Here is a 15731-nt window from a genome sequence, read left to right on the forward strand (position 1 = left end):
CATTGCATATAGTTTATTAAACTCTCAATTATGTAGCTGTTATCAGCTTTCTGGATGATCAATAGGGAAAAATGGTCCCAAACTCATTTCCTTCTGCCATTCATGGCACTTTTAGCACACCTTGCTCATTATATTGTGCAGGTATTGAATTAATATTTAGATTTAGAAAATAAAGTTTTAGAGCCAATATATGGGATAATGGTTTGGAGTGTTGTCAGAACCTCACAACCTCTCAAGCAAAATGTGTCTGTGTAATAGAGCTTCAAGCATACGTGGTCTTAGGGTCACATCCAACCTAAGAGACATTGGGGTCTTGGTGAAGAAAAATTTGATGACTGGGAATACAGGTTTCCCCGAATACAGCAAATTGAAAAACAGTATCTACTCTCTTCAGCTTTTCTCATATATTTTAATGTCAGCTGTATTTACTTGGAATTTTTTCTCTTCTGCCAAATTGCTGTTTTGTTTAAGCAATTTCCAGTTTAACTGGCTATGGTTCAATTTCTTTTTGGAAAACCACCTGTGTTCCAAAGTGTTCTAGCTACAAACACCTTTCAGATGGCTGTGTATAGTTTTTATTTTAGTTTTAGTAAGCAGTGCCTTTATAATTAGCCACTAAAAACTTAAATTCAGTAAACAATTTGGTCTGTCTTATTAGTCTCTACACTAATATATTTTTTACATTGCTTTGATTGCTAAATAACAGAAAAAAAGATTCATTTCTCCCTTGATTTGAAATACTGCTTTTGTTTTATTCTAACTCAGTTAAATGTGTGAAATATTATGAGCATGTGTAATTGAATCAATACACTTACAAGCATATTACAGTTTTCTGATATTTGTTAAATAGACTATCAATGAACAAATGCTGAATCTAAAACTTATACTAGGCACTTGAAATGAAAGTTTAGCTCTTGTTCTATTCTGTCAGAAGTTTCACATCCCAAGAACTAAACTGGGGTTAAATTTAAGACTATTGTTCCTTAAGTCCTATGACAGAGCTAGGTGGTTCCTGCATTTTTAAGAAGACGATTTAGCTAAAGAAAGTAGTTAGTGTCATGATACAACTTTTTCATAAGGTGTTACACATATACTATGTTTTTTCAATATCAAAAAATAGGAAGGCATTTCAGGGGCCTGAGAGATATTGAAGTGGGTAGGGCATGCTGCCTTGTATGCAGCTGACCTAGGTTTGACTCCAGACATCACATACAATTTCCTGAGCACCTCCAGGAGTGATCCCTGAGCAGAGTCAGGAGCAAGCCCTGAGCACTGTCCGATGTGGTCTTTTTTTTTTTTGCTTTTTGGGTCACACCTGGCGATGCACAGGGTTTACTCCTGGCTTTGCACTCAGGAATTACTCTTAGCTGTGCTCAGGGGACCATATGGGATGCTGGGATTTGAACCCGGGTCGGCCGTGTGCAAGGCAAACGCCCTACCCGTTGTGCTATCTCTCCAGCCCCCGATGTGGTCTTAAAGAGGAAAAAAAGTTAAATCATTTTGAGTGATAGCACAACCCAGGTTGATTCTTCCACCCCTCTCAGAGAGTACCTCGCCCACACAGCAGAGCCTGGCAAGCTACCCGTAGCATATTCAATATGTCAAAAACAGTAACAAGTCTCATGATAGAGACGTTACTGGTGCCCACTCGAGCAAATCGATGAGCAATGGGATGACAGTGGTAGTGACCCAAATTTCTCTAAATGGGAATTTCAACCACATAAGCAAAACTTGTGACTGATGAATCCATAATTTGCTTCATAAGTAATTTGATGCATCTCATAGGCTCAACTTTAGTAAAAAAAAAAAAGTTGAGGGAAATCCTTTTGGTAATAAGGAGGCTGATGCTGCATTTGCTCATATTTCAGCTTGTTTGATCTTGTGGGGCTTAATGAGCCACACAAGCTGCTGAGAGATAGCCTGGAAGCACGAACTGAGCTGTGTTACCTTTTCTTCTCCTGCAGGGACACATGGAAGGGGAAGTGTGGGGACTGGCAGCTCACCCTCTCCTGCCCATCTGTGCTACTGTGAGTGATGACAAAACCCTTCGTATCTGGGAATTATCCTCCCAGCACCGTATGCTGGCAGTACGGAAACTCAAAAAAGGTACAAGGCATCACCTTATGCATCTGGAAAGTATTTGAAAGCAACAGAATTTACTTTATCCACTCAAATAATATTAACAGAATGTAGGGTATATGTTTTTATGTCCCCTCCCCCACCCTTGGCAGTGGTAATTCAGTATTTTCTGCAGAGTTCTTACTAAGCACATGTAGAATTCTACATGGAATGCTGAGCTGATCCATAAGAACCCAGCTCTGTAATTTATTTCATTTCTCCTTGCACTGCGCAGACATTTGCCACCTGGGGGCAATATGTCCTTCCTCTTCTCTTCAATAACAAAGTCAGTTGAAATATATCAGCTTGTGAAGAATGCTGCTTATCTTTATGCCTAATAGTCCCCAGAACTTACTGCTGAAAAAATAATCAGCTATATCACAATGTTAAGTGTCGAGAAACGAGTAGAAATGTATTGAATGCATATTTATGAATTTGCACTGTATTTAACAGGTATCCCAAGAAGTACAAATTTCAGTAAATATTTATTAAGTAGTTTTCATGTGTCACAGACTGAGGATCCAAAAATGAATAGTCCCACTCTAGGGTCAGACATTGACATGGTTTTATCTGAGTCCCAGAAACAGATGCACAATTCAAATGGAATTTTGAGAAGATTCTAGAAACAGCATTTAAAAAAAAAGAGTTGGACAGGTTTTTAAAAAAATGATATGGGCTAGTGCTAGTAACAAGTGGACCTCTTTACCAGGCCTGGATCCATAGAGGCAAGAGGAAGGAGTGATTGAAAGTTGTGAAGGGGCAATCAGGGATGCGAGACTGCCAGCAGCAGGATGCCACCAGGAGTCAGCTAGGGCAATCCATGCTCCAACCTCCCTATCCTTCCCTTCTCCCTTCTTTTGCCTGTACTCCCACCCCCTTTTGTACAAGCCCAATCAGAAGCCAAAGAACAAGGTAGCCTGTCGATGCCATCTGTGCAGGCCAGCTCCAGGCACAGAGCATGGTCAACAATATGTAAAGAAACAAAATTTTTGACACCAGAAACAAGTACAGTGGAGGCTTAGAGCACAGCCATATCAGGGATGGATTTATGAAGGAGGAAACTGGAGAGCTGATTTATGACACCACTGATGGAAGTTAAAAAAAGATGAAATAGGGGTCTGGTCCTAAAGTATCTGTATTAAGTTGTTTTATAAGCAGAGAAACACCGGGAATATATTTTAGGGAAATAAAATGGGGAAAAATCATTTTAAAAGAAGCATAAGTGATTACTACCTAAAGTAATGATGGTGACAGATATTACTGAGCTAGAGATTATGTAGTGCTCTGTATTATAATTTATGGCAACCCAAGAAAACAAGGCTATCCAGATTACCATGTCCATATTGAAAAATGAGGTGTGGAGAGCTTAAGCTGTCCAGTCAACATCGCACAAGTTAGTAAGTGATAGAAGTAAATTCAAATCCCGGGAGTCTGACTTCAGCACCTTTGCCTGTAGCCACCACACAGCAATGCCTCCCTCCATCTGTTGCCTCTCTTTACTCTGGATTTCTAGACTTAGAAATGTGGTGGAGCTAGAATTCACCCCTAACTCCAATATTCTCTTACTGGGTCTCATATTTATCTCATATTTATGCCAGAAAATTGATAGCCCACATTCTCATTGAGTGACTTAAAGTTAAAAACCAGTTCAAAAGAATTTTGCTTTGCATGTAGGAAGCTGGGTTAAATCTCCTGTCCCTCCCTCTGCCCCTACCCCCACATGGTCCCCTGAGTTCTGCTCGGAGTAATCCCAAGCACTGCACCTGGAGTAGACCCCTGAGCACCACAGGTATGGCCTCAAAACAAACAACAGCAACAGAAAATGCTACTAACATCTCTGAGATAGGATGACCACTTAACTCAGTATATCGTTTGTCCCATGTAATTTTATTAATAGATGTCTTCTCACATCCAGAAGTGCCCTGCATGGAACAATAAACAATATGTTTAAGCTAATCTTGATGATTCTCCTCAGGGGACAATCCTTTTGTTGTCTCAGCCCTAGCACCTTGTCTGACTCAAGATAGAAGCCTAACTGGTGACTAAATGAATGAATTAAGATGCAATTTAGTGATGCAGTTCAGAATTGTTGGCATGAGTATTGCCTTCTGAATCAGTGATGATGGGTGTATATGAAGGTTCAGTTAGAAATGTCAAGGTTGCATGCCTGCCCCATGCCACGTGCTGTGCTTACCAAAGTTTTAATTATACGAATGTGTGCATGCGTATGCGTGTATATTAGCAGTTAAAGGGTGGGTAATATTCTCAAATAAAACTATTAAACAAGCCCCATAACACACACACACAACACACACACACACACATCGCACAAGTCCCACATTCCATATTCCTCATTCACAGATGTCTCCCTGTGACCCTTGAAGCTATAGAAAACCCTGCTAATGAGTTGTCAGCCCAGTTCATAGACACCTCCTAGGAAAATGTCCATATATCATTTTTTTTATTGTCAAGAGATAGAGACAATCTTTTACTTATGTTAGGGTACTAAGTAAGTTTTGTCTATCATGTATCATCATATCAAAATACAATTTTTAGAAGTTTGATGACAGAACTTTAAGGCTGGCAGGAGCAAATATATGGAAATCCTTTACTCCTTTCCCTCGTTTGCTCCTCTTGAGAAACCCAGGTATTAAGATGCTAAAAAATAAATTGTTAGACCTCAAATAAATTATAAATGTATTTTTTGACATTATTATCTTTGTCCTTTGGTTTGAAGGGAAGAGATACTAATGGTTATAAAGTCTTCATGCTTCAGTCTAGTATTAATTTAGAGATAGTCACATGTCCATGAATAATACACACACATGATTTTTCCATCTTTTCATCAGCTTGGTTTAAAGTTGTGGATAATAGTATTCTCTGTAGATTCTTTTACAATTTTTATCCAAGTAACATTTTTTTATAATCCACCTGTTTCATGTATACATTTTAAATAGATATTTTAAATAAGCATATGTATAGTGTTTACTACTAAAATTCTAATCCATCTTTCACCATACAGTTGACTCCTTTCACTCAACTTAATTCCTTTCCCCTCCTTTCCAGGTTGGTTCTTGCCATCTAAGAATTCGTTTCTGTTTTGTTTGTTAATTAGCTTTGTTTCTTTGTCTTCCACATATGAATGAAATCAGAACTGTATTTATTCATCTGGAATAATGTTGCTAAAGCATAATATCAACTAGGTCCATTCATCTTGTTGCATATGGCAGGATTTTATCATCATTAGACTTTTTTTTTCTTTTCCTGTTTGGTAGCTGAGTTGTATACCATTGTATATCTATACCTAATCTTCTCTAAGAGTCAGCTGATACTTATGTTGTTTATAACTCTCAATTATTGTAAATAATGCTGCAGTGAACTTGGGTGGGCATTTTATCTCCTCAAAATGGTGTTTTATAGACTTCTCTTAGATTCCCACAAGTGAAACAACTGGGTTGTGGAATTTCACTATTTCATTTTTGTAGGTGGAAGATGCTGTGCCTTCTCCCCTGATGGGAAAGCCTTAGCAGTTGGCCTGAATGATGGGAGTTTCATGGTTGTAAATGCTGACACGGTTGAAGATATGGTCTCCTTCCATCACAGAAAAGAAATGATCTCTGATATTAAATTTTCAAAAGGTGACAGTGACAGAACTTTTTAATATTTGGGGAGGCAAAAAATTGCTAACTTGGACTATTTTAAATATTTCCTCATTCCCATTTTAAAATGCTAGGATTTTCGGGGCCAGAGTGATGGTACAGTGACCTTGCATGTGACCAGCCTGGGTATAGAACAGCATTCCATAGGGCTAGACTTTCTGGAAGTAAATTTCTATAGAAGATGTTTTGGTGTTAATGAAACAAATTTTCTTTATAATAGATTCAGGAAAATACCTTGCTGTGGCATCCCATGATAACTTTGTGGATATTTACAATGTGCTTACAAGCAAAAGAGTCGGCATCTGTAAAGGCGCTTCTAGTTATATTACACATATTGACTGGGACTCTAGAGGTAAAGTATGTTGTGGTTTTTAAAACAATGTTTTTTAAAAGTCAGTGACATTCATATATTGTTTCCAGAGAGATGGCAGTTGAGTTTTAGAGAAAAGGTAGAGGAAATTTACAATAATATGAATAAATGTAATTATTCAACCTAGAGTCATATGTAGTAAGTGTCTATACTTTCATTATTGTAGTATTCCTACTACTATCACTGTCAAATAAAGTCAGTGATTTGAAGGTCGTTTAGGATACGTGATGTTGCTTATTATCTTAGCACACCACTTCTTCGCCTTTGGATATCCTGGCCTTATGTCTCATTACTGCTTCCTCTTCTGCCATTCTCTGACCTCACAGAGCATTGTTGAAGAAATCTCAGCCAGTTTTCATCCTCCATTGGAGAAAAATGGTGCATCTGCTCACCTATAAGCTTCTTTGCTTTCCTAAACTTCCAAAAACTTCCTAACTTCTCTCTTCTCCAAGTCATATTCACAAATGCCAGATGGAGTGGTTCCTCTGTTTATTTAACAAATCCAGCTTCTATCTTGTGTGATATCTTTTTTGTTTGTTTTTGTTTTTTTGTTTTTGGGCCACACCCAGCAGTTCACCACACAGATCTTACTCGTGGTTTTGTGCCGAGGGGTCACTCCTGGCAGGGCTCAGGGGGCCCAAATATAGAGTGTTCTCTTGTGTGAAGTCTTAAGACAGAAAGTGTGAAAAATGTAGAAGACATAATTCTTGTCCTCTAAAGAGTATAATTCAGTAAATAGGAGATACAACTGCTTGTGAGTAATGTAAGAGCATAATTTGGGTAAGGCATAAGAGTGAAGTGGAGAGCCAGGGCTCAGAATGGACTAAGTCTCCAGTAAGCACAGTGAAGCATTGGTGCTTCAGCAGGAGAGGGGCAGGGGTCACTTTTAAATGTCATCCCTAGGATGAGGTTGATGTTAGAGCATTAGAAAGATATTTTAAGAATGAGAAGATTCCCAGCTTTTAAAGAGGTTCTAGTTCAATGTGATAGAAAACACCAACTCAGTGGTATCTGTGGAAAGAGCTTCTAGGGAATCATTGGACCTAATAGGGAAGATTTTCAAGATCAGCATGGAAAGGTAAGTAGAAATTCATCTGATGGTGAAATCTAAGCTGGTCATACCAGCAAAGCAAGGAGCCTGTTGTCCAAAGACTTGGAGGTGGGAGAACAAATGGTAGTTAAGAAAGACTGAGCAAAATATTTGGAGCCAAGTGGGTAAAGGGTGGGGGATGCAAAGTGACTGCAAAAACAGGATTGAAGGAAGTTTTATGACCTAAAGGAAGATTTTATTTTAATCACTGTGAGATACAGTTACAAAGCTTTCATGATTGAGCTTTAGTCATACAATGATGAACCCTCCTCCAGTGTACATTTTCCACTACTAATGTTCCCAGTGTCCTTCCCACTGCCCCCACCCCACCCCCTGCCTCTATGGCAGTTTCCTTCTTACTCTCTCTCTCCTTTGGAGCATTAAGATTTGCAATACAGATACTGAGAGGCCATCATGTTTGGTCCTTTATCTACTTTCAGCACACATCTCCCATCCTGAGAGATCCCTCCAAACATCATGGACTTAGTGATTCCTTGTCTATCCCAACTGCCTTCTTCCCCAGTTCATGAGGCAGGCTTCTAACCATGGAGCAATCTTCCTGGTAAAGGGAGATTTAACAGTGAACTTTATCCTGCAGGCCTAAGTAACTTTAAGTCTTTAAGTATAAGGGCATTCCCTATTATCTCAGGAGTGAGCCTGGAGTTGGAAATCAACTAAATCCTGAGAAAGATAATGTTGGCCTCAACCAATAAGAGAGTATTTCAGAGATGCCAAAATATTTTATTTCAAGAAATCAAACAGATCTTTCTTTAGGGCACTGGAATTTGAACTAAATTTCACCTTTACAACCCACAATCATTTTATAAAGTACAATAGTTGGAAAGAAAACAGGCCATTTGTAAGAGTTGCAAGTCCCAACAAGGACAAATGGAGATCAGATAAGTCCTCTCTCCTCAGAGCCATGCCAAGAACAAAACTGAGGACTTAATTTTATTATTTTATGTGTTTGTTTTGGGGGCATACCCAGTAGTGCTCAGAACTACTTACTTCTGGCTCTGTATTCATGAATCTCTCCTGATAGTGCTCAGGGGACCATATGAAATGCTGTGGATCAAACCTGGGTCAGTTGTGTGCAAGGCAAGCACCCTATCCAGTGTACTATCACTCCAGCCCCAGTACTGAGGATTTAATCTGGCATTTATGAGTGGGTAGGACACCAGCTGCCTGAGTCAATTAGGAACTGATGAGGACAAGGAGGTAGATGGAAACAGCCCCTTTGCACACCCTTTGATATGCCCCCTTTTTAAGCAGTGATTTCCGCCCCTCCCCCTTCCCAATTTACTTTTTGACTGTCATCTCTAGGTAGCTCCTCTTAGGAGGAAGATTTAGAAAAAAGAAAGGAAAAGTCAGGACCAGAATACCCCCACCTCTCCCCCCACATATATTCACATACTCAATATGTAGAACTTCTTCAGCGATCATTAACTCATTTAAACCAATAACTGTTTACACAGTAGAGAATAAAAAGCTAAGAAAAAATGAGACATAGGAACAGTATGTTTTGACTAAAGGGATGTCTTTAGGATTATTTTTAATTGTGGTAAAAGTATACCTAAGAGAAATTACCACCATAATCCTTTTTAAAGTGCAATCTTTTTTGTTGTATAATGTGAATCATCATTATCCTTCCCTGGAGCTGTTTCTTGTATAACTGAAATTTTATGCCTATTAAACACTAGGTCCCTTTCCACCTCCCTGAGATCTTGGTAGATAGAGCCATAAAACCACATGGGCTCTATGAATTTGATTATTGTCACTATTTCATAGAGGAACAGAGCTGTAATAAAGCAGGTAGAACGTTTGCCTTGCACACAGCCAACCAGGGTTCAATCCCAGGCATCCCATATAATCCTCCAAGCACCACCAGGAGTTATTCTTGAGTGCAGATCCAGGAATAACACCTGATTATCATCGGATGTGACCCAAAAAGCCAAATAAATGTTTCATTAAAGTGGAATCATACAGCATCTATCCTTTTTTGGGCTAGTTTTATTTAGCATATTGTGCATATATATATAGTATGTGTCAGAATTTCTTGCCTTTGGAGACTGAGAGTATAGTTTATAGGGAACTTGCCTGGCATACTGCTAACCTGGGTTCAATCTCTGGCATCTCTTATGGTGCCCTGAGCATCTCCAGGAGTAATTCCTGAGTGCGGAGCCAGGAAGCACTGTCAGATATGACCCCCAAATTAAAAAAAAAATACTGTCCTTTTTAAGTCTGAATAAACATTCCATTTTATGTATGTATATACACATATGCATACTTTCATTCATAAAATATAAGTGTATTCACAGATTTATATGCATGAATATATGCATTGTATATTTATGTATATATACATTTATGTATATGTATACACACATACATAAAATGGAATGTTATTCAACCTTTTGCATTATTCCATTCATCCATAAATAAATATACTGTTTTCACCTTTTGGTTACTGTGATTAATACTGATGTATGCACAGGTATATAATGGGGGGTGGTATGTACTCAAAAATGAAATTGCTGGATAAAATGAAAATTCCATTTGAGGAGTTCCAAATTATTTGAAGGAATGATACAAATGAAGCACTAAGTAGACACTTTGATATAACTTAGAGAGGCAATAAAGGTAACCCTAAGATGCACAGATTGTCTGGGAGACCAAGGAAGTCACTCCTTTGTCTGGAAAACAAACCAGAGGCTTAGCTCTTGTCAAATGTGTCCCTGGATGTGCTAATCCAAGAGCTACTCTGCCATGCCAGACTGAGTGCCTCCATCTTGCTTAAGTTGGCTGTGTGATCACCTGACTCCTGGATGAATTTCATGTGCTCATCCAGGGAACTAATCTCCAGGAAGTCACACATGGGGACAGTTTGTATGTGACTGATTCATGTAGTTGTTTTCCAAGTATAAAGCATGTTCCCTTGCACCTCGCCCAGTTTCTTGCGACCTGGAAGGAAGATATAGCCACTTCACAGGTTTTTGCTTCAGAAGTTTCTCAGCATGGTCCCTGCTCTTCACAAGATTTTGTGAAGAAACTTTGACAAAGTGCTGCCAAGCCACATCATCACAGTCATCTCAGTAAGCGGCAGGCAGGTAGGCATAGGAGACATCGAGCCACAGATTGATCTGGCAGTTGGCAGCAGCTTCTCAGCCTGGTGGCATTTATGGAACACCATGGCAGGGCAACAAATGAGAACAAGCAGCAGTGGCAGCCAGGACTGCAGCTGTGCAATTTTTTTTTTTTTGAGAAAACACCCAACTGGCTACCACAGTGCCTGCACCATTTTTCATTTCCATCACCAGTGTGCAAGAGGCAGTATCTATATAGCTATCTATGCTAGAAATGGAAAGCACATCCTCATCAATGCTTGGTATTATTACTATTATTATTTCTTTTTCTTCTCCTCCCCTTCCTCCTCCTTTCTTTCCTTCTCTCCCTCCTTCCCCCTCCCCAATGAAAGTGAGGTGCTGTTTTATCTTTAATCTTATTTGGGGATAATTATTTTTAATGCAGAAATATGTAAATCCTGTGTCAGATGGTACAGATAAAAAGATATGGACTAGAGAGAACAAGATCAGGGCCAGAGTAAGTGGATTGCAATCATGAAGTCCACTTCACGGTGCCTGGCTGCAGGTCTATGTAAACGTTCTTCAGGTAGAGGTATTGGCCTTATGAACAGAAAGACTGACCTCACTGTTTTTAGATTTGTGCCTAGCCTTACCTTCTGTGGCACTTAGGGTAATCAAAAAGGTTCCCAGCTTTTGGAGGCTGAGATTTTGGGAAAAAACACCTTGCCTCTACCTTAAATGACATTTGTAGTCAAAAGGATTCAGATCACATGATTTCTGTGGATTGGAAGATGGTAGAGTAATTTCAGTTTTTACCGGTAGGGTTAGGGGTGAGGACAGAGTACAATGGTGATGGGCAAGGATGCCATCTGGAGTCTAAAAGCAAATGCGCCTATGAATCTTCCCTGACTGTATTTCAGTTTCATTGCCAGGAGACAGGTATCCTGTTGATATTTGTGTGCTCCAGTTCCTGAAATGTATTGACTTTGTGCCTTGCTGCCTCACTACCAGACTAGCTTGTCACAGCAGGGTCGTGAGGATCTGGCAAGGGCAGGAAGCAGAATTTAGGAACAGGGATGTTTTATTCCTTTGATCTTGTCAAAAATAGTGAACACATTTGCCAGAGCCAGCTGGCTTCTCAGGGGCGGGGACTGGGCCAGCTCAGTTGAGCAGCCCTGGTGTCCATGGCAACCATAGGTCCTAGGGAGATAGAAAGCACAGCAGGTTCCACAGTAACAGCAGCTACCCCAGATGAAAGCCTCACACAGAATGCCTGGCAAATAAAAAAATATATATATGTAGAGAGAAAACAAGAAGGGGTATACTCTAGCCACTGTTAGATCATTTCTAGAATTTAAGATCTTTACCAGTTAACAGTTTGAGCCATCATAAGATGTTTTCTTCCACTTCACTGCAAATAACCTAACAAATGTGGGACATAAACTACCGTGAATGAATGAATGAGCCTAACATAAATTATGTAGTAACTAGGAATCATGTGTTTGAAGCATTTTGTGGCTTGGAAGTCTTGTACACTTGTAAGATATGTGATTTTTCTATACCTGTTTAGTGATGAGGGAGGACCTCTTTCACTTTTATTTGGAGTGAGTAGGCATTTCTAGTGGGGGCAAAAAGTGATAATTCTGAAAGAATTAAGAGCATTGTTATTCATGGGCAACTATAAATGGGTTAACAGGCTTTTTGCTCTTTGCATTTGCCCCTGTCCTGAAATTCTTTCAGTGGCTGTGTTTTCCCAGAGTAGCAGACAGCAGAGGAAAAGAAAAAGAAAAAAAGATAGTGGTGACCTAAATACTTCGATTGTGCTTTAAAAAAAGACAGTGTAATAGCAGCAGTGAAGGAAATTGACAGGAGGCTGGGGGATGGGTGCACAGGCAAACACACCCATAATTCCATCTTCCTAACACAAAAATAGGATTTTCATTTTTTAAAATCTATTTCCTTGGTTACAGGGAACAGAAACCCACTCACACCAGCTTAAATTTAACAATGATAAGAATGAATTTATGGGAGGGAGAACAGGGATATCACAGAATCAAAAAGCCAGCAGAAGCCTCACGTCCAGAGGAGCCAGCTTGCTGTTAGGAGAAAGCACTGTCTGGGAAACGGAGCTGGCACTAGTCTCTGCACCTTCCCGAGGCAACCCTTTCCTCTGTCCACTGCTCTCCTGGAGCTCGCATCTGTCTCGGGCTCCTCTCTCTGGGTCTAGGCAGGTTTTCCCCATTTCACTGACACATGCCCTAAGCTCTGTTGTTCACAAAATGCCACTCCCAATGCAATGCACTTCTCATCCTAGAGAATTACTTTCCAATTCTGCCACCCATATTTCATTTTTTCAGAGGGGAGAAGATGATTTCCAGATTTTGTCTCCAGAGTACAACCAGGGGCTGTCCCTGGAGCCGTGCAGCTCACAGGGCAGGCACAGGCTTGGGAGGGTTCTCACAGGGGTCTGTGCACTGCACAGCACTTCAGTGCTCCTCTGTTGTGTCTAATAATCATTTTACAAATTTGATTTCATGCATAGAGCATTCTAACACCACACGCTCCACGAGTATGCCCTCCCTCTACCATGGTCTCAGGGTCCCGCCCTCACTCTCCAACCTCGACTCCTTACCAGGATAAGTTCAGTGCTATCTGTGAGTACGTAGATTCATAGATTCTTTTTCCTTGGACCAAATGATATTCCCTTATTATGTTTCTTTATATCCACATATGAGAGAAATAATTTTGTAACCTGTCCCTCTCCTTCTGACTGACTTCACTGAACCTGATTCCTCTCCAGTTTCAGCCTGTACTGGCAGATTAAATGATTTCACCTTCTCGTATCTAGCCAAGTAGTTCAATTGTGTATATGTACCATAGTTTCTTCATCTAGTCATCTGTTCTTGGACTCTTGGGTTGTTTCAGATTTGGACTATTGTGAATAGTGCTGCAATGAACATAGTACACAAATGCAGTTTTGAAATGGTGTTTTGACCTTTGGGTAGGTGCCAAGAGTTGGACTTTCTGGGTCATATGGAATCTCAATTTATAGTTTTATTAAGAAGGGTCCACATTATTTTGCAAGAGGATTAAACTAGATGACATTCCCACTAGCAGTGAAAGAGGGTCTCTTTTCCCCCCATCCCCAATAATAGTGGTTGCTTTTGCTTTTTGATGTGTTCCAATCTCACTGCTGTAGGTGATATCTCATTGTTTGGATTTGCATTTTCCTGATGACCAATGGTGGAGAGCATTTTTTTTCTTATTTGGAGTGAGCAGACACTGTTGGGCTACACTGGCATGCGACAGGGAAGAATGAAGAAATTACTAGTGCCCGCTTGATAAATCGATGAATAATGGGATGATAGTGGTAGTGGTCTATTGTCTATCTATACGTCTTCCTTGAGGAAATTTGTCACATTCTCTCACCATTTTTGGATGGTGTTTTTCTTTTTTACTTGTTAAGTTTTACAAGTGCTTTATATATCTTGGATTTTAACCCTTTGTCAGATGAGTGATGGCCAAATATTTTCTCTGAGTCTGTAGACTGTCTTTTCACTCTAGTCATGGTTTCTTTTGTGGTATAATAGTGTCTTAATTAATTTGATGCAATCCCATTTGTTTGTCTTTGTTTCCATTTGCTTACAGTGACATTGAAGATTTCATTGAAGACATTGAATTGTTGAAGATGTCTCAGACTGAATGTTATGAGCATTTTGCCTGTGGGTTTTTTAATGTGATTTATGGATTCAGGGATGATAGTAAATAATTAATACATCTCAAAATAAAAATTAAAATACATCTGTTTGCAGAAAACACAATACTTAGAAAATGCTAAAGTCGTTACAGAAAATCTACCATAGTAAACTGGTACAGCAATGTGTCAGGCTACAAAATCAACACACAGAAATCTATTACATTCCTATATATAAGTAATTAAATAGAAGAGAGAGAAATTAAAAAAAATACTATCCCTTTCTCGGGCTGGAGCGATAGTGCAGCTGGTAGGGCATTCACCTTGCATGCGGCTGACCAGGGTTCTATTCCTCCGCCCCTCTCGGAGAGCCCGGCAAGCTATCAAGAGTATCTCACCCACATGGCAGAGCTTGGCAAGCTACCCATGGCATATTTGATATGCCAAAAACAGTAACAACAAGTCTCACAATGGAGACCTCACTGGTGCCCGCTCGAGCAAATCCCTTTCTCAATTACACTTCAAAAAATTTAGCAACTGGAAATCAACCTAACAAAAGAAGTGAAATATTTATATAAAGAAAATGCTTAATTGTTAATAGAAGAAATTGAAGATGACTCAATGGAAACTCATTTCTGGTTCAGGGATTAATATTGTTGAAATAGCTATCCTACTCAAAACACTATACAGATCCAGTGCAGCCTTATAAAAAATACATCTTTATTTTGTTTTATTTTTGTTTTGGGTCCATATCCACTGTACTCTCTGGCCCCTGCCAACATTTTAAAAAGACATAGACTAAATGCTGTTAAAATGTATATGGAATAATAAAACCTCCTGAATAGCCAAAGCAATATTAGGGATAAAAGAGAAAATTGGAAGGATTTTCTTTTTCCAATTTCAAATTATACAATAAAGCTACAACAGTCAAGACAACAGTCAAAATTTCTTTATCAATATTTGAGTAAGAAGAGAGTGGGAGGAGGGAGAATGAGCATTTATACTTTGTTTTGTGAGTTTATAATAGTTCTGTTTCTAAACATTAAAGAGAAAATTTAGATTTTAGATCTGAATGAATGCAAAACCATGCCATGAGGTTTTCACTTCTGATGCCGTAATTCTTATAAAAGCAGTTTGCTTTTACTAGAGCCCTGTTCTAGTAGGCACCAGGTAAAAAAAGCAAAAATTGATTTTTGTCAGACTTTTGAAACTGTATGTAGCCACTTTCAGTGTGAGAATAGACCATAAGTAGTTTGTCTTCTATTTTTTTTTAAATGAGCAGGGTCAGGTTTTATGCAGTCTATATATTTTTAAAAATATCACTTTGTGGCTTATGCCATTGCAGGTAATTGCCTTTTTTCATGCACTTGAATATCAACATTTACTTATGAGACCGATTAAAATGAATCAAAATAGTTGCAGCCATTCTTGTTCTTTTATAATAAAAAGGATCAATGTAGAGTTTAATTGACTCTTCTTCATTTTATCATAACAGGAAAGTTACTGCAAGTTAATTCGGGTGCCAAAGAACAACTCTTCTTTGAAGCTCCAAGAGGCAAACGGCATATAATAAGACCTTCGGAGGTAATCATTATTTACAGAGCATTTCATTAAGATTTAATATGTACATTTAAAAAGAAGACCTCTCAATTCTTATTACTAATATGCATTATATCTAATGCATCCTTAAGCTCAGTCATTTCTTTAGTCTGACTGC

General features: G+C 39.1%; 1 protein-coding gene across 4 annotated transcripts in view; it reads left to right on the forward strand.

The window, feature by feature from the left end:
- Positions 1-15731, forward strand: part of EML6 (EMAP like 6) — a 280239-nt gene that overhangs the window by 207015 nt on the left and 57493 nt on the right. For all 4 annotated transcript variants that reach the window (XM_055121945.1, XM_004609215.2, XM_055121948.1 and 1 more), the window contains exons 22-25: positions 1965-2106; positions 5604-5756; positions 5998-6129; positions 15510-15598. In XM_055121945.1, the coding sequence (XP_054977920.1) occupies positions 1965-2106; positions 5604-5756; positions 5998-6129; positions 15510-15598 (516 nt within the window). The remainder of the gene's footprint in view (positions 1-1964; positions 2107-5603; positions 5757-5997; positions 6130-15509; positions 15599-15731) is intronic.

The sequence above is a fragment of the Sorex araneus genome, chromosome X, assembly GCF_027595985.1.
Source record: "Sorex araneus isolate mSorAra2 chromosome X, mSorAra2.pri, whole genome shotgun sequence".
In the NCBI taxonomy this organism is placed as follows: domain Eukaryota; kingdom Metazoa; phylum Chordata; class Mammalia; order Eulipotyphla; family Soricidae; genus Sorex; species Sorex araneus.